The sequence below is a fragment of the Eucalyptus grandis genome, chromosome 5 (genome assembly GCF_016545825.1).
Source record: "Eucalyptus grandis isolate ANBG69807.140 chromosome 5, ASM1654582v1, whole genome shotgun sequence".
NCBI classification, from domain to species: domain Eukaryota; kingdom Viridiplantae; phylum Streptophyta; class Magnoliopsida; order Myrtales; family Myrtaceae; genus Eucalyptus; species Eucalyptus grandis.
In genome coordinates this window covers 53,505,796-53,530,967 of record NC_052616.1, presented here as the reverse complement: position 1 = coordinate 53,530,967, position 25,172 = coordinate 53,505,796, and the positions used below count along the sequence as shown (strand labels likewise).

The 25,172-nt window shown below is 39.4% G+C and overlaps 3 protein-coding genes across 3 annotated transcripts; all 3 read left to right on the top strand.

Moving 5' to 3' along the window:
• Positions 1–5,949: 5,949 nt before the first annotated feature.
• On the top strand, positions 5,950–7,229 carry LOC120294022 (cysteine-rich repeat secretory protein 38-like). Its single transcript, XM_039313889.1, has 2 exons — positions 5,950–6,778; positions 7,090–7,229. The coding sequence occupies exons 1-2, from the start codon at positions 5,950–5,952 to the stop codon at positions 7,227–7,229; spliced, it is 969 nt and encodes a 322-aa protein (XP_039169823.1).
• Positions 7,230–7,543: 314 nt separating this feature from the next.
• Positions 7,544–14,449, top strand: LOC104447464 (cysteine-rich receptor-like protein kinase 15). Its single transcript, XM_039313888.1, is given in 14 exon segments — positions 7,544–7,760; positions 7,843–8,053; positions 8,157–8,394; positions 8,535–8,685; positions 8,801–9,025; positions 9,764–9,767; positions 11,228–11,641; positions 11,644–12,006; positions 12,120–12,215; positions 12,297–12,505; positions 12,609–12,819; positions 12,903–13,140; positions 13,288–13,438; positions 13,785–14,449. Coding segments are annotated over 14 exon segments (2,904 nt in total). The 5' UTR covers positions 7,544–7,673; the 3' UTR covers positions 14,091–14,449.
• Positions 14,450–15,870: 1,421 nt separating this feature from the next.
• Positions 15,871–19,837, top strand: LOC104445542 (cysteine-rich receptor-like protein kinase 10). Its single transcript, XM_039313887.1, has 7 exons — positions 15,871–16,894; positions 17,645–17,758; positions 17,862–18,049; positions 18,139–18,349; positions 18,446–18,683; positions 19,123–19,273; positions 19,383–19,837. The coding sequence occupies exons 1-7, from the start codon at positions 16,111–16,113 to the stop codon at positions 19,683–19,685; spliced, it is 1,989 nt and encodes a 662-aa protein (XP_039169821.1). The 5' UTR covers positions 15,871–16,110; the 3' UTR covers positions 19,686–19,837.
• Positions 19,838–25,172: the final 5,335 nt, after the last annotated feature.

Sequence of the window (25,172 nt, the reverse complement as noted above, 5' to 3'; positions counted from 1 at the left end):
AGTTTTGGGAGAGAAAATGGCTGCTGAAGATGGCTGAAGACTTTGGGGGCTTGTACTCAAGTGTTTAGATATTTAGGGTGGACTTCTAAGGTTTCTTGTCCCCCTTTTATTCCCCCTCCCTCCTTTTCAGTAGTAGCTTATTCTTCTTCTTCCTCTTCACTTCATCTTCCTCATTCCCCCATCGGTGTTGCTGCGCCCCCTGAATCGAAGCTGCCACCCTCTCGTCGCCCCCTTCTCCGTGTTGGAGCCAACTCGAAGCCACGAGCCAAGCAGCCCTCGAGCCCATCCCCATCCACGACTCTAGCCCACTTGACCGCCTCACGCCACTTGTGCACCATCCACTAACGCTACGCCTTTTTGCCGCCTCGGTCGCAGCCACCGCCACTGTTACTCAACTGTCCAACTTGTCCAAAGATCTTTGTCTCCACTCACTCGCTGCCGAGACCAGCCAACTCGAGCCCAGCTCGCTCCAGTCCCTCGGCCCCCTCGACCAACTCCAAGGCAGAACTAGATTTGAGCCCTTGGGCTAGCGGTGTTAGGCCTTTTCTGGCCCTTTCTCGACCTCACTTGGTGTCGCCGTAGGCTCGGGTTTTGGCCGCCGTCGCCGTGAACCGATTTTCTCGCTAAACCGGTGAGTTAACCTCCTAAGCTCTAATTAGGGGTTAATTGCACTTACAGAGGATTAGTTTAGGCTTAAGCTTGGTTGAGTAGTTGATTTAGTTAGAGTGACTATTAGTTAGTAATTTAGTTGAGTGAACTAGGTAGTTAAAATAGTTAGGTTGATTAGTTAGAATATTTAGTTAGTATATTAGATTAATTAGTTAGGTTGGTTAGATTAATTAGTTATTTCAATTAGATTAGTTTGGTTAGGTTATTTAATTTAATTAAGTTTTTTAATTTAAATATTTTGTAATTTATTTAATTATTTATTAATTAGTGTAAATTATACTTGGGATAGCCGGTTGTTAGAATTTCGTGCTAATCATCATGATTATGTTGGTTGGTTAAATTGATTGCAAATTTATGCAATTGGATGCCGAGTGATAATTTTTGAATTATTATTTCAAAAATATGAATTTTTGGTATTTAATTAGAAAAATACTGGGTATCGAGTTTTAATGCCAAAAGGTTTAAGGTACTATATAAAATCATGAGATTTTTAAAAGAGAGGATATCATGTTTTATGGTTTAATCTTATCATGTGTCCACGCACAATTATTTTACCAAGTATTTTTAATATGAAGAAAATATGCCAAGTACATTATTTGAAATTGAAGCATTTGAGTGCAAAGCACAATGTCCTTGGCTGAGTACGAATGTGCATGTGATCACCTAATACCCTGACGCGTTTATGCGGGGTAGTGAACCCGTTCTGACGCATCTATGCGGGACGATGCTTAATTAAGTTCAGAAGCCCCTGACAATGGATGTCGTATTGCGGTAAAGGCCGAACCAATGCTCCTTTGGGAATGCCGTCTAGATGTAGACGTTGATGTGCTCGATGGGATGAGATTACGCTTGGTTATGTCGGATGACTACCAACTGTTGAGTTGGACATGGCCGATGGGTCATAATAATTGGAACACATGTGAATGATTGGAATATCCGCGCCAGATTATGAGACAAAATTGTGTGGCACAGAATGAGACGTGTCATAACAATTTGGCCTTATAATCAGGACCCCTGTGATTGGTTGATAGAAGAAATTGAAGTGTTCCAATTATCATTTACGCTTGTTGTGTATATATATGTTATATGAACTGTACTAATGTGTAGGGAGGCGCTGAGGCGAGGTAAGTCTTATATGATGTGTATTTAGGCTGCCTCTAGGTGAATTTTCATCCTAATTGAGGTTTAAGGTGTAGACTCACTGAGACATTGTGACACCTTGTCAAAGTTCAACATTTTCAGGTCCTTAGATAGATGTCCGACCCGTATGTTTTGGGTGGCCGCGAGAGGCAGAGACCGAGCATACCATCTTCCCTATCCACGGGTCTACCTGGACCCGCAAGCTCGTAGTTACCACCATTTGGGTTGATGAGGGCCTACCTTAGTTGGTACCTCATTGATTCAAAGCATGGTTTTATCACGGGCCTGACGGAGTTCGGGAGGGTCCCTTGGATGGCTTTGATGGACTTGCCGTCAATGATGGGTATGTGGAGGAACTCGACCTTGTCGTGGATGTCGATATTATAGCTAATATCGAGGAGAACCAGGTGCTTGAGGCTGAGGAGCCTACAGTAGAGGTGGCTGACCCTTTTGACATCGATATCCTTGATGGTGTCATAGTAGACTCGGATCCCGAGTAGGTAGGGTCCGAGGTAGGGTTAGTCTAGTAGCTTGTTTTGGGTTTCGACTTATGTATATAACTCGGTTTGTTTATAAAATATGTTTTGTGAATTGACTGTCCTATTTTTCTATCACACGTTTATTGTCTGGAGATTGTTTAATTCGCTTCCGCATGTGCAATAAAATAAATGGGTCGGCGACGCATCTTGGGAACGTCGCAACTTGATCGACCACCAAGGGATATGCATGCGCTCGAGGTTCAGGGCGTGACAATGTGTATGCCAAGATGCAGTGCTTAAGCATTTAAAACAAACACAACATTTATATGATGCATACATCGCTTCAATAATGAATTAAAGCATTCATTTGCAACACCTCCATACAAAACATAACTTCCTTCTGCAAAACTATTCAACACCTAACGTTGGTGGCATACCTAATCTGTCCACTGCCAAGTGAAAACATTTTCCGTTTCTTAATTACATCACACATAACAATTAAAACGCAGCGCAGATTGAATGAAATATTATATTTTTAGGCTTTGAAAAACCTTTACATGGTTCTTCTCCTAACTATTTATTAATCCACAGGTCATTCTCTCCAGAAACTAAGATGGGACCATGAATTGTGCATCCAGAAAAGCTAAGATGCACAATTCATGGTCCCATCTTAGTCTCTGACGTTGTAATTAAAGGGTTATTTCCAGGAGATTGTGTTTGAGTCATCTTATAATATTTAGGAGAAGAGTGATAGCTATCAAGAGGCTCTCAAGCACCGAGCAGGGTACCGAGGAATTTACAAATGAAGTCTTGCTCATAATGGAGCTTCAACATAAAAATGTCGTTAAGCTTTTGGGATTTTGTGCCGATAATGAAAAGAAGATTCTCGTCTATGAATACATGTCCAATGGCAGCCTGGATGTCATCCTTTTCGGTTTGTTGAATGAAACAGCACGAAATTTTGGGCCATCAATATCTAACTTATCTTTCTAAAACGTTCGTTCTTGTTTTTACTGCCAGATCGAGAGAGACGGGCAAACTTGACTGGAGAAAAGGCATCGACATCATAAATGAAATAGCACGTGGGGTTCTTTACCTACATGAGGATTCCCGCCTAAGAATAATTTACAGAGACCTGAAGGCAAGCAATATATTATTGTACTCTGAAATGAACCCAAACATCTCGGACTTTGGAATGGCTCGAATTTTTTTTGGAAATGACGGGGGAGCCAACACTGCAACCATAGTTGGAACATAGTGAGTCCAGTGTTTTGGGTTTTTTGTGTTTATTTCCTTAATCTACTGGTTGATGATATGAATATTTACTCTGTAGATGCAAATTTAAAGACAAATTTGCCATTGAAACGATGTTATAGCCCTATAGGCCACTTCAGTTGACAATGCTCGTTGAATGTCTCAATTTATCTCGCATTTCTTTTCTGATTATCTGGAACAGTGGATACATGGCCCCAGAATATGCTATAGAGGGATTATATTCGACTAAGTCCGATGCTTTCAACTTCGGAATTCTTGTGCTTGAGATAATAACAGGAGAAAGAAACGCTAGCTTTCATTTATCGAGACAAGCACTGACCCTCGCTGCATATGTATGAACTTTGACACATTATAATTAGCATTTGTCTTAATGACTAGGAGAGTGAGGATACTGATTATATCTTGAATTTTGCAGGCGTGGCATCTGTGGCAGGATGAAAGAGAATTGGAGCTGCTGGATCCATTGATAATTGACTCGTGCTGTGCAGAAGAATTTAGGCGATGCATGCAAATCAGACTGTTACGTGTTCAAGAAGATGGTACGACAGGCCTACAATGTCATCCGAGGTTGTTATGATGAAAAACGAGAGAAGAACTTCTTGCAAATCCTTGACGACCAGCTTTCTCAGTGGAAAGATTCGCCCAATATCGGCGACAAGTCACGGATAATTCCTGTTCTGTCAATGGCGTAACTATTTTGAATATTGATACTGGGACTTTGCGAGTTTATGAATTTTAATTAGTCACTCGCGCATTAAGAACTTTTGACGATCGTCTGTTCATATAAGATGACAAGTGATCATTTAGTACGGCAAAAAGTCTCCGTATATATTTTTCTGAGTGAAATTTGTATGCCGTGTGGGTTTGCGCAATTGTCAAATTGTACTGATGACAAATGCATTTTGTTGTAAATTATAATCAGCTTCTGCAGTTTGAACATATCGGAATTGAGCTGATCAAATGCACTCGCTTCGCCGTGCAACAAAAGGAACATAATTAAATGAGTCTTTCTGGTCTATGACCACTAGTTCAGAGCTCCGTATAGGATTTGACTCTTCCATAATTCCAAGGTTTTACAAAAAAATTCCGGTGACTGACATAACTTTGGCAATATAATTCTTCTATTGCTTCTTTGAACAAGCAATGTAATAGATCTAAGAAAAAGCCAAGTACTATAATTTTCAGTAAAATTACAGTTCGCAAATAAAATTTTTTAAAGAGAAAGCACATTTGTACGTTTGTTATTTCCCAAGTAAATTCTAATGGAAGAACTGCAGGTAGACAACTTTCCAATTCACTTTTTTAATATCTCAAACTGTCTAGATCTGCAACCGTGTGCAAAAGGGTTTGACAGAGTAAATGAAACTGACATAAAAGCATTAAAATGTTGTCAAAGTCAAGAGACAATGAATTCCACGTACAATGAGTTCACCAGTGATGTAAACAAAATTTGAATAGATACTGATGGTCCATCCACTGACTTAGACTCATTAATTAAGGTACAGAGAATATTACTGCTTAAGTGCAGAATAATGCCATTTAACAGCTTTCTCCGAAAAAAAAAAAAAACTAATTAAATCTGTAATTTATTATTTATCTATAGTTTTAATAAAAGGGAACAGGGAAGTTGGATTATATTATTTCTTGAATATGATTTTCTTAATGAAGTAGAAAGGGATACTAAATACAATCTTATTTGGTGACTTGTTGTCACAGGCACCCACTGTAACCATTGGAATAAACAATCTTATATCTCTTCAATTTAGTGTTCAAAAATGTTTCTAGTCTTGTTGACTTTCGGATGATTTGGTCAAACAACAAAATTTGGCAAGAAATTCCGTGTTTCTTAAGAAACCCATTGTTTGCTCAAGAATCCAAGGTCAAACAAGAAGTTTACTTTTCTTGCATTGGCTAATGTGCATGGCCCTTGGAATGATCAAAGAAGAAGTCAAAATTTATAACAAAAAACCACTTCTTCCCCCAGTAAAACCCCCCGAATGATTCAACGGCTTGATAGAATGCCTAACGGAAAAATCTGTGTTATTTCAGGCAGTAGGTCCTTATATCAACAATCTCACTTCTTCTTCCTTTGTCATCATCAAGAATGAACTGGTCTCATGTGGATTTTAAATTTCTTGGGGACAAGTAGCATCTCATTTTCCATGAAAAGGCTCTACCTTTCAGGTTCTCTGAAGTTTGGTGGCAGCATAAGTTCTTGCCAGTCTCCATCAGCAGACAGCATATATGACTGTCTAACATTTTCCTGAGACTTTCCAGGTTCATTACGATATCTCTAGTCTTTACGCAATGCTAATATCTGTGATAAATGTTTAAATTACTTTCCAGAAACTTGTGTTTGTTCGTCATGAATTTGGTGCTTTACACAATGAGTTATCTGGGTGAATGTGAAGATTTGATGTGCCAGAAGGAGAAAATGGAAAGAGGTCCACATTTTTATTTGCTGTTCACGTTCATATTACTGTCAACACTTGGCTTTCACATGAGTGTCGAAGCAGATTATCTTACAAATTCTTGTCAGTATGAGTATGGAAATTACTCGACGAACAGCACGTTTGGATCAAACCTGAAGCTCCTTCTTGATTCACTGTCGTACAACACTGCAAAAAAAGGATTCTACAACACCACTATTGGAGAAGGTCTTGACCGAATTTATGGACAAGCTCTTTGCCGAGGAGATGCCAGTTCCACAGCATGTGAGAGTTGTGTCAGCAATGCAAGCCAAGAGATCATGAAGCTGTGCACTGCTGAAGATGCACTAATTTGGTATGAATTATGCCAAGTGCGATATTCCTTCCAAGATTTCTTTTCAAACATGGTTTATACTGGTAAATACCCAGATTCAAATAGTCAGGACAAACTTGCATCAGACCCAGCTGATTACTACACCTACTTGATGTATCTAATGAAGAACATATCCACTGAGGCTGCGTATGTTAACTCGACTCAAATGTTCGCAACGGGGCAAATAAATTATTCTTTGAGCCAGACAATATATGGGCTAGTGCAGTGTACTAGGGATATGTCAAGCAATGACTGTTACAATTGCATGGACTCTGCCTTGGGGGATCTAAAAGCATGCTGCTATTTGCGGGAAGGTGGAACAGTTGTTAGCAGAAATTGCAATGCGAGGTATGAGCCATACCGCTTTTTCAATGGCTCAATAACCTCTGTGTTATCTTACCCTGCTTCCACAGGTAAGAACATGCAATCTATTTGAAGTTACGGTTAGTAGGAGAATAAAGCTATAGTTCCTGCCATTAACTTAACTTCTATGCTTATACAATTTAAGCTGTGGTCCGAACAAAATAGAAAATTGTGGAGAAAGTTAATCTGCATAATGGGTGTTCTTAGACTTTTATTGTTAAAGTTCTCTTTCAAAGTGACAGAGGAAATATCTACAAGGGTCAAGATCTTAGAAATTTGTGTATACCATTATTTCATTCACCTCCAATGAAGAATTCAACTTTTAGCAAATTCATTTTCTAGTTTGGCCCTGTTTTCTCAGAAATACTGTTAGCTGCCTACATCGCTTTTATTCAGTCAGGGATAGCCTATAGCGAAACTTGTAACATAGAGAATCTAAAGAGATTTACCTTACATATCCTTGATTATGGAAATAGCCAAAATATGCAGAAAAATTACTGAGGTAATCAGCTCAAGCTGAACATTTCTAACAAGCCTCTTTATTATTATGGGATGGAGTTCACCATTAGTGTAGACATTACATCTCTCTTCATAGCCTATTGATATTCCAGAATATTCCATTAATCAAGATGTTTATTTGACTCATAAAAGGAACAGGGGATAAATGGAAGAAAGAAAGGATTGTCTTAGTTGTTGGTATCCTGGGACTGCTATTAGCTGTTCTTGCTGGATCTTGCGCTGTCTACTTCAACCGGAGAAAAGCAAAACAAGGTATATATGAGAAAATGTCACACTTAATTTATATCTATAGGAGAGCTAATCCAAACTTGGGTACCTTTAGACCTGGAAAGAAGCCCGCATGCTGTCCTCCATGATTTAGTAAATCCAGTCAGTGTGGAAATTACTGAAGAAGGCAACCTAGTTAGCTCGGAGGAACTTCCTTTCATGGATCTAGCCACAATAAAGGCCGCTACAGATGACTTCTCGAGTTCAAAGAAGCTCGGGCAAGGGGGGTTTGGTACTGTCTACAAGGTAATTTATCTTTTGCTGTCAGTTTGCGATTGTTGGTGGTTGAAGTCCAGTAAGTGGAGGGCTTAACCGAATTTGCTTTCAGGGTTTGCTTTCTGATGGAAAAGAAGTGGCAGTTAAAAGGTTGTCAAGGAAGTCTTGGCAAGGTCTCGAGGAGTTCAAGAATGAGGTCATCTTGATTGCAAAGCTCCAGCACAGAAATCTAGTGAAGCTTCTAGGATGCAGCATAGAGGGAGATGAGAAGCTGCTTGTATACGAGTTCATGCCTAACAAAAGCCTCGATATCTACATCTTCGGTAAATTCTTGTCCTCCAACTTAGAACTCATTTACTTAGAACTTGCGCACGTTGTAAATTGTCCTCATTATTAACCTTTTTTACATGATGCCCTTATCTCCAGATTCGGACAAACGTGCACCGCTTGATTGGTGCACATACGTTTCTATTATTGATGGAATTGCTAGAGGACTAGTTTACCTGCATGAGGACTCAAGACTTAGGATTATTCATAGGGATCTTAAGCCTAGCAATGTTCTGCTGGATCATGAAATGGTTGCCAAGATATCGGATTTCAGGATGGCCAGAATATTTTGCGAAAACGAAAGTTCAGCTAATACAAGAAGAGTCATGGGAACATAGTGAATCTGCTTCTTCTGATTTTGTTCAGCTAGAAAATCTAGGAGTTTCTTGTTCTTTCCAAGGAAAACACTCTACTTGGTTCTTCATTAAGAAGGTACTCAATAGAAAAGACTAATGCCAACTTTGATACTTGTGACAGTGGTTATATGGCCCCAGAGTATGCAATGGGGGGACTATTCTCTGTAAAATCAGATGTGTTCAGCTTTGGTGTCATTTTGCTTGAGATCATCAGCGGAAAACGAAGTAGCGGATTTTATCTTACAGAACATGCTCAGACACTTCTTGCATATGTATGTTCAACATTTCAGGGAATCAAAATCTTTCCTTTTGATCATGTTTTGAGCTGAAAATACTCAAGTGTCTGCCAATCATTCATTTTGCACCAAAATCAATTTTATCTTGCAGGCGTGGAAACTATGGACTCAAGGAAGAGACTCGGAACTCGTGGATCCTTCTCTAGCAAAATCAGGCTCAACAGCTGAAATAGTCAGGTGCATTCACATTGGGCTCTTGTGTATACAGGAAGATCCTGGAGATAGACCAACAATGTCGGAAATAGTGACACTTTTGGGAGGTCAAAAAGGAACTCCTCCGGAACCAAAAAAGCCGGCATTTTCAGTTGGTAGATTAGTTCAATAACTCAATCAATCACCGGCAACTAATCTTTCTGTCAATCAGATGACTGTTTCTAGTATCTTGCCTAGGTGAACAAGCATGTATATTAAGTTAAGTAAGGTTTCATTTGCCCACGGTAGTAAGATTCTGCACTGAATAGAGGAACTTGTCATGTTTTGGAAATATTACTATGCTCATGAAAATCATTGTATAACCAATCGAGACAATTGCACATGGAGAATGTCAATTTGGTGACGAAAAGAAATTGCATAAATTGTGGGGACCCATGTAACCATAGGTGACTCAATGAAAATTTTGTAAATCAGAGGCTCCATACATTTTCTTGAACTGAAGCAGCGTCCGTGCAATTGGGCTTTTCTCTAATAGAACTCCAGTTCATTCCAAGTTCAGGAGGGAAAAATTTGTTCCCTTACTAATGGTCAATTGGCAATTGAATCCTCCTCTTTTATCTTTTTTGGGCCTTTCTCTTCTTGATATGACTAATCGTAAGACAAAGGTAGACGAGCAAGATCACCGATAGCCCTGTCATCAATAGTCCCAACTTACAAGATTCTCGACATGGCATCAAGAGGTTATGCCAAACTAGAGTCAAATACGAGACATCTTGATTCGCAAATCACTAGGTCCGGATTGCCAAGTTTGAATCATCACTTTCACCAATTAGCTCAACTTGTTCCTTGGATTGAGTTGCCATTGAAAAATCCCTCAACTAAAACAGTTTTTCCTTGACAGAACCGTATATTAGTAGACTAAAGAGAAGAAGACAGGTCTTGTATTGATTTCCAACCTCTTTTTCGGCATTCGATCTGGGAGGGGCGCCTAGGGATGCTAATGATTTGACTAGATCTATTAGATATAGCCTGGACTTTTCCAAACCTACCAATTCACGACTTAATAGTTTTGATATTTTTTATTTATAAGTTAAGAAGTCGCCACAAATCAATTTGGGGTGAGTCGATTAGAAACCCAAGCTAAGTATCGAGAAAAATACTCGCTTCTGCACAATCAGGTTCAAGAACTTGATTATACTAGCTAATCATTAATGCATTTTCAGTTCCTAATTTTGTTCAAATCCTGAAGTTTTTTTTTTGGATCTTTAAGAGTTTTCCATGCATTTATGGAGGAAAAACAATTTTTGGACAGTTTTTTTTTTTTTTTTTTTTTCTTTGGATTTTTGATCTTTTTCTGAAAAGATAGATCACTTTTGGCTCTTTTCTGATTTTTTTTTTTTTTTGCTTTTTGGGAAAATATGAGATATTTTTGATTTTTTGTAAAATAAATTATTTTTTATTATTAAAATATTTTTTATTAAAATAATATAATACTATGAACGACCCGGGTCGGATTCCTGGGATGGGCTCGACCCGGGTCGCCTACCAACTACCCAGACAGGCCTGCCGCACGGGCCCAAATCCGGTTTCCTCAACCCACAAAGTTGGCCCACGAATTTTGCAAAGCCCACCTGCATTTGACCCAAAATGACCGGAGCCTTACCCGGTTGAGATCCACGCCCGACCCGGTTTTTGGCCAAAACCTTACCCAGCCGCGACCCGATGGACGTCCCTCTCCTTGCTCGCGGCTGAGGCGTCGCTGGGCGGACGGACGGCGACGGCGACGGCGATGACGACGGCGACGACGACGGCGATGAGCAGCTCAACGGCGTTGGGGTACAGCGGCGGGCCACTCAACGGGGTGGCGTCACAGTACGGCAGCAGCAAGCGAAGCTCGCGTCGATGGACCGGCGGTCGTCACGGCGAGGTGGATTCGCTAGTTTTACCAGACCCATTTCATTGGTCAGAGTCAAAGTTACTCAACCAATAGGATGCTTCGACGCATTTCCATACTATTCCCACTCAAGACCAGAACGGAAGTCTTGGTCTTCTATCAGGCTTCATTGTAAAATACTTGCGTTGACCCGATTTGCAATGGACCGAGATCATCAGTGGCCTACTTATGAATTTGTCGTACTTTGTGGGGAGGGTATCAAATCTTGATTGTGCGCCTAATCCCAACGCAAATCTGTTTCTTTAACCACTACCTTGTGGGGAGGGTTTGTGCCATTGCCTACAAATGCCAGTCTCAAATACCAAACAAACCATGAAGCGTTAAGGTTGTCCTTTCTTCCGGAATCCTGCTGATGGCTTGAATCAATGATTCTGTAGAGAGGTGATAACTCAGAATTGGAGTACACTTGAGAAATGATCACCTTGTTTCGTTCTCGGGTGGTCTCGAGCACCGTCCTACTGCTTTTTTTTAATTGTCTTCTTCATGGATTTCGCAACCTGGTTCTGGCTGATATCCCGGAAAAGCTCTGCCCCGACAACAGTTCAAATGCCACGAACAGTGCATATCAGGACAACCTCATTGAGCTCACTTCTTCTATGCGAAAGAAAGCTTCTTCCTCCAAGTTTTTCCAGGACTCGTCCGGGAACTACCCAAGTAAAGTTTATGGTCAATACATGTGCCTCAACTATGTCTCCAATTCAACATGCCAAACTTGCATAGCCAAGGGATCGGAAGACATCCAGAAGCTTTGTCCAAACAAGATGGAAGCAGCTGTCTGGGAGGAAAATTGCCAGTTGCGCATATCCAGCCAAGAATTTTTGGCCGTCTGACTGAAGGAAACAAGCATCAATTCAATCTGGAAAATGCATCCGACCCTGTCAAGTTCGGGTTGGTGGTGAATGAAACTTTAAGCTTTCTTGCCCAGAAAGCAGCTCTCGAGTCTCCAGCGACTCACTATGCTACCAAGGAAAAGGATTTTGAATTGGACTCGAGTAAGACTTTACATGCTCTTGTTCAGTGCACTGCGGACTTAACAGCACATGATTGTCACAAGTGCCTCCAAGAAGCAATAAGTTATGTGAGGGATTGCTGCATTTTTTCGATCGGAGCAAGAGTTCTAAGTCAAAGTTGCTACTTGAGATATGAGTTATATTATTTTTATGGAGCAGCCGAGCCTGTGAAGAAGTCTGGTAAGGTTATGCCTAAACTTTTACCTGTTATTGTTCTTCTCCTCACTAAGTCTGTAGTTAATATCAGAATTGATTTAATCTGTGAAGAGGCTGCAACTTTTTCTTCTCAAAAGCAGGGAAAAAGTCGTGGATCAAAGCTTTCACAATTTCATCGCTCTGCTTGGTGGCAATCAGTTTGTGTTCTTGGATTTTCTTCATCATCATCAAAAGTAACAATCTTTATCCTAATGGTGATTTGTTTGCCCTCCCCAAATTCCAACATATTTGAGACTCATCATGTTTGATTCCAGGGAAGAAAGACCTTGCAGAGAGACAAGGTCGACCTCTGCTTACTGGTGATTCTGCTCATGGTATTCTTCCATTCCAAAACACCCCAGTAAATACTCTTACTGAAATTCAAGATCATCCGTACTTTGATATGAGATGCATACTTGCAGCTACCGACAACTTCTCAGATACACTAAAACTAGGACAAGGTGGATTCGGTCCAGTTTACAAGGTGGCAATAATTTGATCAAAAGACAACGTTGGTTGCCAAATTTAAAATAGATACTCTTGCTTTTCTGGTTTTTGTTAAGTAGTTTCTCGTTTTTTATTGAAAGGGTATTTTATGGGATGGGAGAGAAGTTGCGGTGAAGAGGCTAGAAAGCTGGTCAGAGAAGGGTTCCGAAGAATTCAGAAACGAAGTGCTACTCATAATGAAACTTCAACATAGAAATCTTGTCAAGCTTCTGGGATTTTGCGCAGAACAAGAGGAGAAGTTGCTTGTCTATGAGTATATGCCAAATAGAAGTCTTGATCTCTTTCTCTTTGGTATATACCAGTCCTGCTGTGTCTCTTGGATAACATGCTCAACATATTTATCCTGCATTTGATAGCTTCTTTTTTTGGTATAGATGCACAGAGAAGGATCGAGCTGAGTTGGAGTAGACGTCTGAACATTATCATTGGCATTGCTCGAGGGGTGCTATATCTTCATGAGGATTCTCGTCAAAGAATCATCCACAGAGACCTCAAAGCAAGCAATGTGTTATTGGATTGCAACATGAACCCAAAAATCTCAGACTTTGGACTGGCAAGGATCTTTGCAGGAACAGAAAATGAAGCAAATACTGCTACATTAGTTGGAACCTAGTAAGTAAATTTCTAAGGCATTTCAGTTTCCTTCACAGGACTCAGATGATGTTTGAGAGTTTTTTTAAGTGATAAATCTCAGCACTTTTAGTTCAGACTCTATGCTGCTTCATTTTGCCACAAGCTCACATTTTATTCTCTACCTAGTGGTTACATGGCGCCAGAGTATGCAATGGAGGGGTTATATTCCATAAAATCAGATGTCTACAGCTTTGGAGTTCTCTTGATTGAAATTATAACTGGGGAGAGAAATGCCGGCTTTTGGCAGTCGAGACATGCCTCGAGTCTCCTAGCCTATGTAAGTTATGACTTGATTACACATCCAGTTTCATTTTATTCGCCCAATTAAGACTTAATAAATTCGAAAAGAATCCTAAGTGACAAATGTTTGAGGTCACAACAGCACAATTTGGAAGATCAGTCAGTAAAATACAACAAATGTGCTATAGCATTGGACTTGTAAATCTCCAATTTTTGCTTATGCTTGCCCTCTCGGACCTCCGTGATGAAATCAGTGGCTCCTTTTGTGCATATTGACGAATATTACTAGTTGCATTGTGCAATGTTGGTCCGTTACATCTTTCTTCTTTGTAATGTCCAGTTGGTGTTTAGCATTAGAAATGATCGGATGACAAAACTTGCAGGCTTGGCAACTATGGAATGAAGGAAGAGCAATGGAGTTGATGGATCCATTGCTGCACAATGAGTGTTGTCCAGAAGAATTCCTGAAATGTGTCCAAGTCGGACTTTTGTGTGTTCAAGAAGACGCGTTTGACAGGCCAACCATGTCGGCTGTCAATGTGATGCTCAAAAGGGATGCTGTAATTCTCCGTCAACCTTTCAAACCTGCCTTCTCGGTTGGCAGATTCACTCATCATTCCAATGGACGTGTTGAAGACGATAATTGTTCTGTTAATAGCTTGACAGTTTCCGCTGTGGCACCTCGGTGAGAAAAGTCTACCCTAGGAGATAAGCACGGTTCTTTGCCCAAGTATACTGCTTGGACATGGTAACGTCTACACTAGATACTCAATAAAGAACCGATTCTTAACCATAAGCTGTTTAATCATGTCATGTTGTCTATCTTGGCTTGGAAGACTTCACGTCGAGGACCTTATCATTCTCCAACCTTCCTTGTTGATTTTTGCGGCTCTTGAGCTGGAAATTAAAGCTCCTTATGTGAATCCATGTTCTCCTAGCATAAGACGGAAAAAAAGATAAAAAAAAGAGTTAGTCTATGCCCTAGATAAGGTTATCTCATTGTGCTCATTGTGCTATGAGTTCTCACTGAACTATGTCCAATCTTTGTGCGGTTTAATCTATCCTCTCTATTTGTAGAGTCAATATCATCATTAGGATTTTTAGTCATTCTGTCTTTTGTCATATAAGCAATCAACGCCATCATCGCATCATTTCTTGTTATTCTTCTTGAATTCGAAAGAATAACTCACTCTCTTTATCAACAAAAGAAAATGGAACCAAAAAAAATTAATAAAAAAAAAGACGTCGGTTGAGATAGCAGTCTCTTGACAACTCACTCTCTGTGGTAAACCATAAGTAAAGCTAAATCTAATCACACGTGGGATATTTGCTTGGATATGTTGGCATTAAAGCTAGGTTCAAAATCTTGTGCTTGCGTATTTGCGAGAAGCTTGGAATTTGGCTTCGCACTAGCAAAATGTTCGTGATATAAATTCCATTACAGGTATGACATTTGAGTTCTGATAAAAGGGTAAAGAGGGATACTTTTACTGATTAAGATTCAGAGGCTGTTTGGTTGTGAATTACTCAGTATGATGCTACCTTGCTGTGAATTCGCTCTCTCCAAGGCGCTCGAGCTCCATTACTAACATACTGAGGGCCAACCAGACTTATGTATCAAGTTTAATAATGCGACCTCTCAAATCCACATGAAGAGGAGGCCATTATATACTATATAAGCAATAATATATATAACCAAACTTCGTAGAAGACATCGTACAGAACAACGATAAGTCAGGTGAACTCCAAGTAATTAAACCAAAGTTGACAAAAGAGCGCGCACAACGCTTCACTTCGCTGTGTTTTTACCACCCGACGCTTTTTCACTCTTGGCGCAATCAGCAACTTCCATCGAAGTTCGAGGGGCTCCCGTGCAGCCCATCCCGGCTTGTGTCCTTTCCCATGGTTGGCACACATTTCCAAGTTGAGCATTGAAGCACTTCCATCTATGCACTTGACCCGTCATGCTCGAATAAAAATGGCATTCGCGTGATGTATTTTAACAACCTTCTCATGCCAAACAGACAAATTCAAATAGCATGACCTCTCCCAGTAGCATCCGTTAGTAGATCAAACAGGAGAAAAGACTACGGCCAAAAACACGGGTCGAGGCACACGAAGTCTCGGGATATTTAATGACTCTCCTTCGAGCGGAAACGAAGTCAAGCGAGTGTTAAAAATCCTAGCCGTCACTTTTGAAAAGCATGTCCACTAAAGACCATGTTAAAGGACTATTGCCTTTTCTCACTGGCTTTGCAAGTCGTCTACGCTAAACCCAGACGTGGGACTCACATAAAGCCATAAAATAACGAAGGGTCTTTGGATAATCCTAAGTTTTTTTTAATTAATTTAACTTTGACATGTATTAAGATGAATTTGGATAATGTTCTTTCACTTTAGAAGGAAAGCTAAAATCCTGTTGGTCTAATTCCATTTCAGAAAAATGAAATATTCTTGGTCTCCTAAGTCTTTCATCTTATGTCATCTTCAAGATGCAGCAGAGAAGCTTCTCTTTGCTTTCTTGCCAGGAAAAGTAAAACAAAGAACTCTCTTTCGCTGCAATTTTTTGATAATTCCACTCTTGACCAGCTTGAAAATTCTCTGCCCACTTGCACTATTTTGAATTTTCACCATGCGATGGACCTTTCTACTTCAGAGGAAATTTCTTCCCTCGTTGTTTATGGAAACATTCCCAGTTAGTGCCTTCTCATGGGTCTAGAATTGCTGTTTCGACCCAAGAAGATGGCACGAGATTCGAATCTTGTCACCTTTTTCCTGTTCGTAGCATCGATTTTGTTTCTTGTCACACCCATTAATGGAAACAATCCTCTGTATGTGCTTTGCCGAACTGAAAAAGACAATTACACTTTTGGCAGTCCATTCAGGAATAACCTCGAACAGCTTCTTCTGGGCAATTTGGCTTCTAATACTGCAAAGAAAGGCTTCCTCAGCAGTTCTACTGGGGATGGCACTGATGAAGTATTTGGTCAAGCACTTTGCAGGCGTGATGTGAATAGGAGTGCTTGTGGGGATTGCGTCAGGATTGCAAGCCAAGAGATCATGAATAAGTGCAATAAGAAAGATGCTGATATTTGGTATGAATTTTGCCAGATATCTTATTCTTATAGTAATTTCTTTTCCGCGATGACTTACCAGGGACAGTACCCAGATAGTAATAATCAGAAGCAGGACGTATCTAATCCGGAAGAGCTGAGCAGTGCCCTGAACAAGTTGATGGATGGTCTTATAAGTGAGGCCCCATGGGCTTCGTCCATGTTTGCAGTGGGCAGTTCAAACTTCCCGAGCCAAGGACATGTTTACGGCCTCGTGCAGTGTACAAGAGGAATCTCTGGCGGTGATTGTAATACCTGTTTGGTGTCAGCTTGGGGGGATCTGAGAACATGTTGCTCTCTTCATCAAGGTGGAACCGTTGTCAGCAGATATTGCAACGTGAGGTTCGAGCTTTACCGCTTCTATAATCAGCATTCTGAAGGTAATTAATTCGGATTCTTTTCTTAGACTGTATTGTTGGTCGTGGAGTACCGATGCCTGTTGAAATTAGAAATTAGATCCGGAAAACTACCATTGAAGGTATCTTCTGTATGTTTCCTGGTTTGAGAGTTTTATGGAAACAGCCAGATGAAGAATTGCACATATCATAGTAACAAAATCTTGTTAAAAGTTGTCAACTAACCATGAGTTTACTATTCGGGGAGAAACAGAACTGTTCACGAGGACTGAGCGGTACTGAAGCTCGGTCATCTAAGTGAGGATAGTAAAATCAACTATGCACGAGGAAATCCTTTGTTTCCATGTGATTCATTCTAAATAAACAACTTTTCAGATGAAAGTTCTCATATTGAGTTTTTATTGAATATAATGGATCAGAATTCACCTACTTATAATAGATTAAGTACAAAATACGCAAGATATAAATTTTTTGGTGGAAATTTTTTTTACAACAGAGTTTCTATGACAACAAAAGGATTGGATTGGCCCAATGATCGACCAGCTGTCGTAAAGCATTTTACTGACCTGATTAGATTCCAAAACATTTGGTAATTCTTTATTAGTTGGCTTGATGAAAAGTCCTGTTGGAAATCTTGATTCTGAGCTAATCCTAACTGTTTCTATTATTTTTGTAGTCAGTAAAATTTCCTTGCAGACTGCTCGAGTACTGCTCGAGTTCTCTCTGTGGGAGTTGGAAATTGGATTTTTAACATTTCTTAATTATTTGATAAAGACATTGTAGGCTTGGGGAAGGAAAAAATAATTTTGTTGGTCATATGTATTCTGGCTGGGGCATTGCTAGCTTCCCTTGGGGTTTGTGTTGCCCGTCAAGATGGAAAAGGAGAATGACCAGAGGTATGTCAAACAAGTTAGTTTCAGTTGCCAACTGATATCATGGACAGTGTTGATGACAAGAATTCGGATCTTCGTTGTCTTTTTTGGTTTCCCAGATGAAGAGAGAGACGAAAATGTATTGATCGAGGAATTGCCGAAGCCCACTGAACTATCCATTTCAAGAGGGGATCTAGAATATTCTGATGATATGTTTGTCATGGATTTGGTAACTCTGAGGGCTGCCACAGCTAACTTTAGCCTTACAAACAAGCTCGGACAAGGCGGGTTTGGCATTGTTTACAAGGTTAAATATTCGATGGGATCATATTCAATTTGGTTGGAAGAGGTTCCCACAAAAACATAAACTGATGACTATTCTTTAAGTTGTTTCAGGGAATTCTACCAGATGGAAACGAAATAGCAGTCAAGAGGCTGTCGATGAAGTCATGGCAGGGCGTAGAAGAGTTTAAAAACGAAATCACGCTCATTGCAAAACTCAAACACAAAAATCTGGTGAGGCTTTTGGGTTGGGGCATAGATGGACATGAGAAGCTACTCATTTATGAATACATGGCCAATAAAAGCCTCGACGTCTTCCTCTTTGGTTAGTCACAGAATAGTCTGTTTTCTCTCACAAGTAGACCACACTCCTATTGTCTTTACACATTCAATGAAAATTTTGTCAGCTACTGCTTTTCAGACCCAATGAAGAGTTCGCAGCTCGACTGGGGAGCACGCTACAGCATAATTAATGGGATTGCCAGAGGACTGCTTTATCTTCATGAGGACTCCGTGCCGAAGATCATCCATAGAGATCTAAAGCCGAGCAACGTGTTGCTGGACATCGACATGGTTGCAAAGATATCGGATTTCGGTATGGCGAGGATTTTCTCAGAGAAGCAGAATGTAGCAAACACCAGAAGAGTTGTCGGGACTTTGTAAGTTATGCCTCCCCTGCCTTGTACAATTTCTAATATTTTTCCATTCAGTTGTTGTCGTTTGCATCTCTGTCGAGTTTTCTTTTTCCTTTTAGTTCTTATCACTAAAAACATTTTGAGAATAGTTTTCGGAATTCAATTTTTCAAAAAGAGGTATGTGATATCTTCAGTCTGCCTAACTGTGGTCTATATGTTTCAGTTTTCATTTAGCTCGGAATCAGTGCAGGACCAAAAACACACCGTAAAATATTACTTGCCTTCCGATTTAGATTAAAAAGACACTAGAAAAGCACCTCTTGTTAATTTTTTTTAATCCATAGTGTGGTTTGTATTCTAAAAAAAAAAAAATCAAAATGGAAAATAAATCTCTGTGAATGTATGAAAGAAAATCACTTATTTGAAATTCCATTGGACTTGTTTTTGCCCATGCACAAAGCAGCGGTTACATGGCCCCAGAGTATGCGATGGAGGGACAATTCTCTGCGAAGTCTGATGTGTTCAGCTTTGGTGTCATCCTGCTCGAAATCATCAGTGGGAAGAAAAATAGTGGTTTTCACCTCACCAAGCGTGCATCATCGCTGCTGAAATATGTAAATTTCTTTCTTCTAGCATACTTGCATCACGATTTTAACTGAATCGAACAAGAATTTGAAATCACTTAGATGACATATCACAGTAACAAACATAAACTATGTGCAGGCATGGATTTTGTGGAACGAAGGGAGAGAGCTTGAATTCGTGGACCCTTTCCTGCTGAAATCGTTTCCACCGGCTGATGTGCGTAGAACCATTCAAATGGGGCTTTTATGTGTGCAAGAAGATCCAGCAGACCGGCCTCTCATGACGGATGTGGTGGTTCTTCTCGAAAGTGGACCTGCCATCCTCTTGCAGCCAAAACAACCTGCATTTTCAGTCGGGCGAGACATCCCCTTGGATAGCCTTTCAATGCCAGAAAGTTCTTGTACCAACGATATTACTGCTTCTACAATGTCGCCAAGGTGAACAATGGCTATCCACACCCAAACATTTGACATTACCATGACGCTCAGGTACAATGGGAACTAGGTATAACAAGTACTGCTAATTCATGCAGAAATTGAAATTCATGATCTGTCTTAGCTGTCTGATAATAGGTAAATACTAAGTAGAGCATGCATAGGATGGCACATGCATAATCTTTCAAATTTTTCGAAGAAAGTTTTTTGTTTTTTGAAGTCGAGACAAATGGGCTCTGAACACTACAGGATTAATTTTTGCTCAACAAAATATCTTGGTCAAACAAGTCACGAGCAACCCAAATGGCTTGTATAATCAAAGTCCTGCAAAGTCTCACCATATCTTGTTATACCATTTGATTTTATCCGGTTATAATTTCCCCCTTCCTCCAAAAATAACTGCATCATGGATATCTAGTTGATTTGCATGTAGACTCGTGTTCCATATATAGCCAAACTTTAATCTGATACTACCCTATATAAACATCTTCTGAATGTATCTTCTTAGCCATCCAATCATCAAAACATGAATTCTTGCTTCACCATCTGCCTCTCTCTCATCCTCGTCTTCTTCCAAATTTCTCAGCATTTACACTCCCACTGCTGAAGCTGCACCAACTTATTTATGGCACTAGTGCACAAAAACCACCCTCTTCACTCCCAACAGCACCTACGAAACAAATCTCAACACCCTCCTTTCTTCCCTCTTCTCTGCCGCTGCCGCCGATGCCCATGGCTTTGCCAATGCCACCGCTAGCAAAAACCCACTCGATCTCATCTACAGGCTATTCCTCTGCCGGTTGCGTGGCATTTGTGAGCAAGGAAATACTCGTGCATGCCCTGATGAGAAAGACTCAAATCACTTGGGACAAGAAGCGCATGTTGCGATACTCGAACTAATCAATTTTCTGCGTTGAGCAAGGGAAACCCCGTCTTCGTGTTCTTAAACGTGGTCAACATCCCAAAATTGAGTAGCTTCACCCAGTTGTTGAAGGACAACTGAGGAATTGGCCGAGACGGTGGCGAGGGACGGTCTGGCAAGAGGAGATCGCAATAAGGCAGGAGGGAGAGTCTTGGCCCCGAATTGCAATTTTAGCTTGGTGTTTTACAAGTTCTATAATGGACTGCCTTCTACAAAGCGCTGGCACCAGCGCGAAGACTGACGCTGGAACTTGGAGCTACTAGAAGCTATCAGATATCAAATCAAATACTAAAAGTGGGTTACACTTAGAGATGCATGTTCCAGCAAACTCTCTATTAATAACTTTATTATCAATTTTGAAGTGAAATCTAGTTGCATGCAGCCTGTTTGAAGTTGGCTTTGTCAGAAAAGGTGAGGCTCCACTGAAATTAGAAATTCTCTCTAGCAAAGTGCTAGAAAACAAAACACACCGAATTCAATATGAAAGCTCTACAGTATAAAAGCCAGCAATAGAGCAATCATTTTGTACCACAATCGTTGCAAGAGAATGGACCAATCCATGCACTTTAATTATTAATATTGATTTGGACTCTCAACCTCCTGGACCAAAGTTCTCTTACACAACTCTTTGACATACTCAACATCATCCTCCAATGCTTGCTTTTCTCTTGTTGAACTAATGAGTTCCAAAGCCATCCATAACCTAGCTATATTAGAGCCAGCGATTACATATCCTTTGGGAAAAAGTGAATGTCCTTGTCATGAGCTGATAGATCCCTAGCAGTGGAATAACCCATTACTTAGCCCCAACGATCACTTCCCACCCTTATAGGGACTGCGTAGACCACAAGCTTTCCCTGAATCATCACCTACTAAAGAAATCAGCTCTCATACTTTTTGTTGGGAGCACATAGTAAAAGTCCAATACCTTTATATGAGAAAATTGCCAAGAGGAACCCCAAGTCTGAACTTGTTAACACATCTAGTTTGAACCCGCCTTCATTTAATAGCTTAAGTTAAGGAATTCTAGTCTAGTTATGACACATTAATTGTTTCACATCAGTCAAATTTTTTACATCCTAATAATCCTTTCATTAGGGGAGGAGCTCCTTCAAATTTTTTTGGCAATGTCATCTCCAATCTAAAGGAGATCAAGACGTGGTTGCTTTTCCTTTTCATCAAATGCCCAATTTTTAAACAAGGCCATAGAGTCTTCATGAGAAGGACCTTTTAGATTATGGGCTGAATGAAAACTCATTATAAAAGTGGTTTCCAAACCATGCTTAAATTTGGAACTAACTTATAAGAGGTGTCTGTTGATATAATAATACAGTTTAGTGTCGGGAATCTAATGTTAAACATGTCTAGTTGGGAAACCAATCAAGGTGGGTAGCCTTCTAGAAACAAAATTTTGGAGTCAGTATAGGAGGGATTAAAGTGTGAATGCCTCGAGCGAATTAGGTCAAAGAGTCACACGACGACCTAGAAAAAAAGTCAATTTCATTTTCTTTCCCAAAGAAAAAATAGTAGGTTGAGCGAAGCATTTTCAGAGGAGGCCGTGTTGCATCAAACTGTATCAATCAAATTTAATTTATCAGAGTAGTCTGTTGCCGTAATGGAAAATTCAAAGCTATAAGCGTCACCAAAATCACTTTCAACCCCATCTCCTTCCGTAATGGAAAATTCAAAGCTATAAGTGTCCCCAAAATCACTTTCATCCCCATCTCCTCTCTCTCTCTCTCTCTCTCTCTCTACTGACATCATTGGCATACATATCTCGACTTTTCTTGTTCTAGCCACCACATAGAAACCAAAGATGAAAGCAACTCATGTCCACCCCTGAATATGTTGGAGGTTATAGGTTTGAGAGAGAAAAGCAGTTACTTGAAGTATTATATTAAGAGACGTCAAGTTTGGAACGCTCAACAGTTACTTCCAGCATAGGGAAACCCTAAAGTTTTTATATGCATGTTATTGGGCTCTGGCCCATATGGACCCAAATAACCCTACTTTCACCTATTGGGCTTGTATGTGAACATATTATTTTGGACTATATTAATAATATATCCAACAATATGCTCCTATGTTCACCATATAGCACAATCTAATAAGTTGGTTAGTGTAATGTTCATACAAACATGAATCATCCACATTCAATCCAAGTCAATCAACTCGGATCGGTCAAAGAGTATTTCAATAGTAAAGTATTAAACTAAATCATCATTTACTTATCATTCTTATCATAAATTTGTTTTGAGATTAACAAAATCCAAATTCCAAAATAAATCTCAGACTTAGTTCACAACCAATATATGCATAATAGTCAAGTATAAGTAGGCTGGTCAAAATAGTCCATGACCTTACAGATATAAGAAACAAGCATAATAATGTTCACAAAATAGAAATGGCAAAATGCAAGTCTCAAATAAATAGACTTCATCAAAATAAGCAATAATAGGTAAATTGTCAAGTCCCTACACGCTTTAAATTATATATATTAATTTATCAAATAGGTCATCCTTGTCAGAATCCCGCTTATTAAGCTCTCCTCCATCTCTGTCATCCTCTGTAGAATGTCAAATATGAATTTCATACTATCATAAATTCAATCATTTGAATAAAAACTTAGCAACATTCCATTAGGTAGAGAAGAACATATATTGATGTCATAAAACATCATAATATCATGTTCATAAGCATCAATCAAGTTTCATATATTATGAACAAGATCTAAACAATGTGATTTACAAAAAGCCATCAACTTAAGTTTATTTGTAAGAGAATAACAATTGTCTAGTTTCAAAGAACATGACCAATAGTCAATTCACCTACAATAACCTAGCCATGTAATATCACGTTTCAATTAAGAACAAGACCAGCAAGCTTCTTGTGTAAACAATTATTTCTATGTTTCAATTTGGAATATCACACTTACTAATTCCTTAAAGTCAAATAATCTAGCATCAAGTTTGGAATGAGATTATTTAACCAAAAATGATAGTCCAACCTAATTGAATTGTATCATCGATTTTGGAATGACACAATTTTCCCCGATAGAACATTTGAATTAGGTTAAAGTCATCTTCATCAAGTTTGGAATGAGATAACTCACCCTTTTCAAATTAGTCAGCAACTGTGAACATCGATGAAACATATAAACCATGCTTATCATTATAGCTAATAAAGAAAGATTCGATAATTCAAAACACACAATTAGAAGGTAAGTAAATGGTAGTTAAGACTTGCCTATATAGTCCTTAACTCCAGCTCGCCCACTTTTTTGCATAATCAATCTTTAGGTATACATTTGGTGAGAGTATCGGCTATATTATCCTTCGATCTCACATCAATCAAGGTGATAACCCCTTGTTCTCTCAGATAATTCAACAACGCATGTCTCAGTCTCACATGTTTTCTCTTTGAATTAAAGAGAGCATTCTTGACGACTTAGACAGCTGCTCAATTATCACAGAATATGCTTAAAGAATTAATCTTTAGCTAAGTCAAAGGAATGTCCATAATTAGATTCTTTATCCACTCTACCTCTTCACCGGCTGAGGCTAAAGCAAAAAGTTCCGATTCCATAGATGACAATATAATACAAGTCTGTTATTTGGATTTCCAAGTAATAGTAGCTCCACCCAAAGTAAATACATATCCACTAGTGAACTTACTATTTCCAATATCTGAGCACCATGAGGCATCAGAATATCCATCCACAATTGGAGGATAACCAGAATAATAGAAAGCATAATATTTAGTACCTTTAAGGTATCTCATTAGCCTATCGAGAGCATCCCAATGCTCTTTACTAGGATTACTAGTAAAACGACTCAGGATGCCAACTGTAAAGGCTATGTCGGGTCTAGTGCAACTCATAGCATACATGAGACTACCAAGTAGTTTCGAGTACTTTAACTGATCCACGCTGGTCCCTTCACTAGGATTCAATCTGTTATTATAATCACATTATGTCTCACTCGTTTTACACTTATTGTATCCCCAAGTAGAAAGTAGTTGTTCAATATAATGAGTTTGGCTAAGGGAGATTACTCGCCGTTTAAAGCTTACTTTCATACCAAGAATGATATTAACAATACCAAGATCTTTCATGTCAAATTCTTTAGCTAAAGTAGCTTTCACGTTACTCAATACAGAATTATCGGAACCAAGAATTAATATGTCATCAACATACAAGCAAATGATGACTATCTTATTTGACATAGAACGATGGTAAAGGCATTCATCTAAATAACTAGACTGAAAACCATAACTCTTTACCACTTTGTCAACTTTAAGATGCCACATCTTAGGTGCTTGTTTAAGACCATACAAAAGTTTATTCAATTTACAAATTTTGTCCTCAAGACCTTTCATAACATATCATTCTGGTTGTTCCATGTAAATGTCCTCATTTAAATCCCCATTTAAGAAAGCTGTTTTTTTACATCCATTTGATGCACTACAAAGTGTTCAATAGATGCCAAAGCAAGAAGAATTCTTATAGTTGACAGATGACACATAAGTGAATATAAGTCAAAATAGTCTATTCCACTCTATTGTTTATAGCAT

Bases quoted from the DNA above. Each gene is read 5' to 3' on its own strand.
- LOC104445542 (XM_039313887.1), top strand. From the start codon at position 16,111: ATGGGTCTAGAATTGCTGTTTCGACCCAAGAAGATGGCACGAGATTCG. The intron at 17,759-17,861 runs GACCAGAGGTAT...TTGGTTTCCCAG, and splicing joins TCAAGATGGAAAAGGAGAAT to ATGAAGAGAGAGACGAAAAT. The intron at 18,050-18,138 runs GTTAAATATTCG...AAGTTGTTTCAG, and splicing joins GGTTTGGCATTGTTTACAAG to GGAATTCTACCAGATGGAAA.
- LOC120294022 (XM_039313889.1), top strand. From the start codon at position 5,950: ATGAGTTATCTGGGTGAATGTGAAGATTTGATGTGCCAGAAGGAGAAA. The intron at 6,779-7,089 runs GTAAGAACATGC...CTGTTTTCTCAG, and splicing joins ATCTTACCCTGCTTCCACAG to AAATACTGTTAGCTGCCTAC.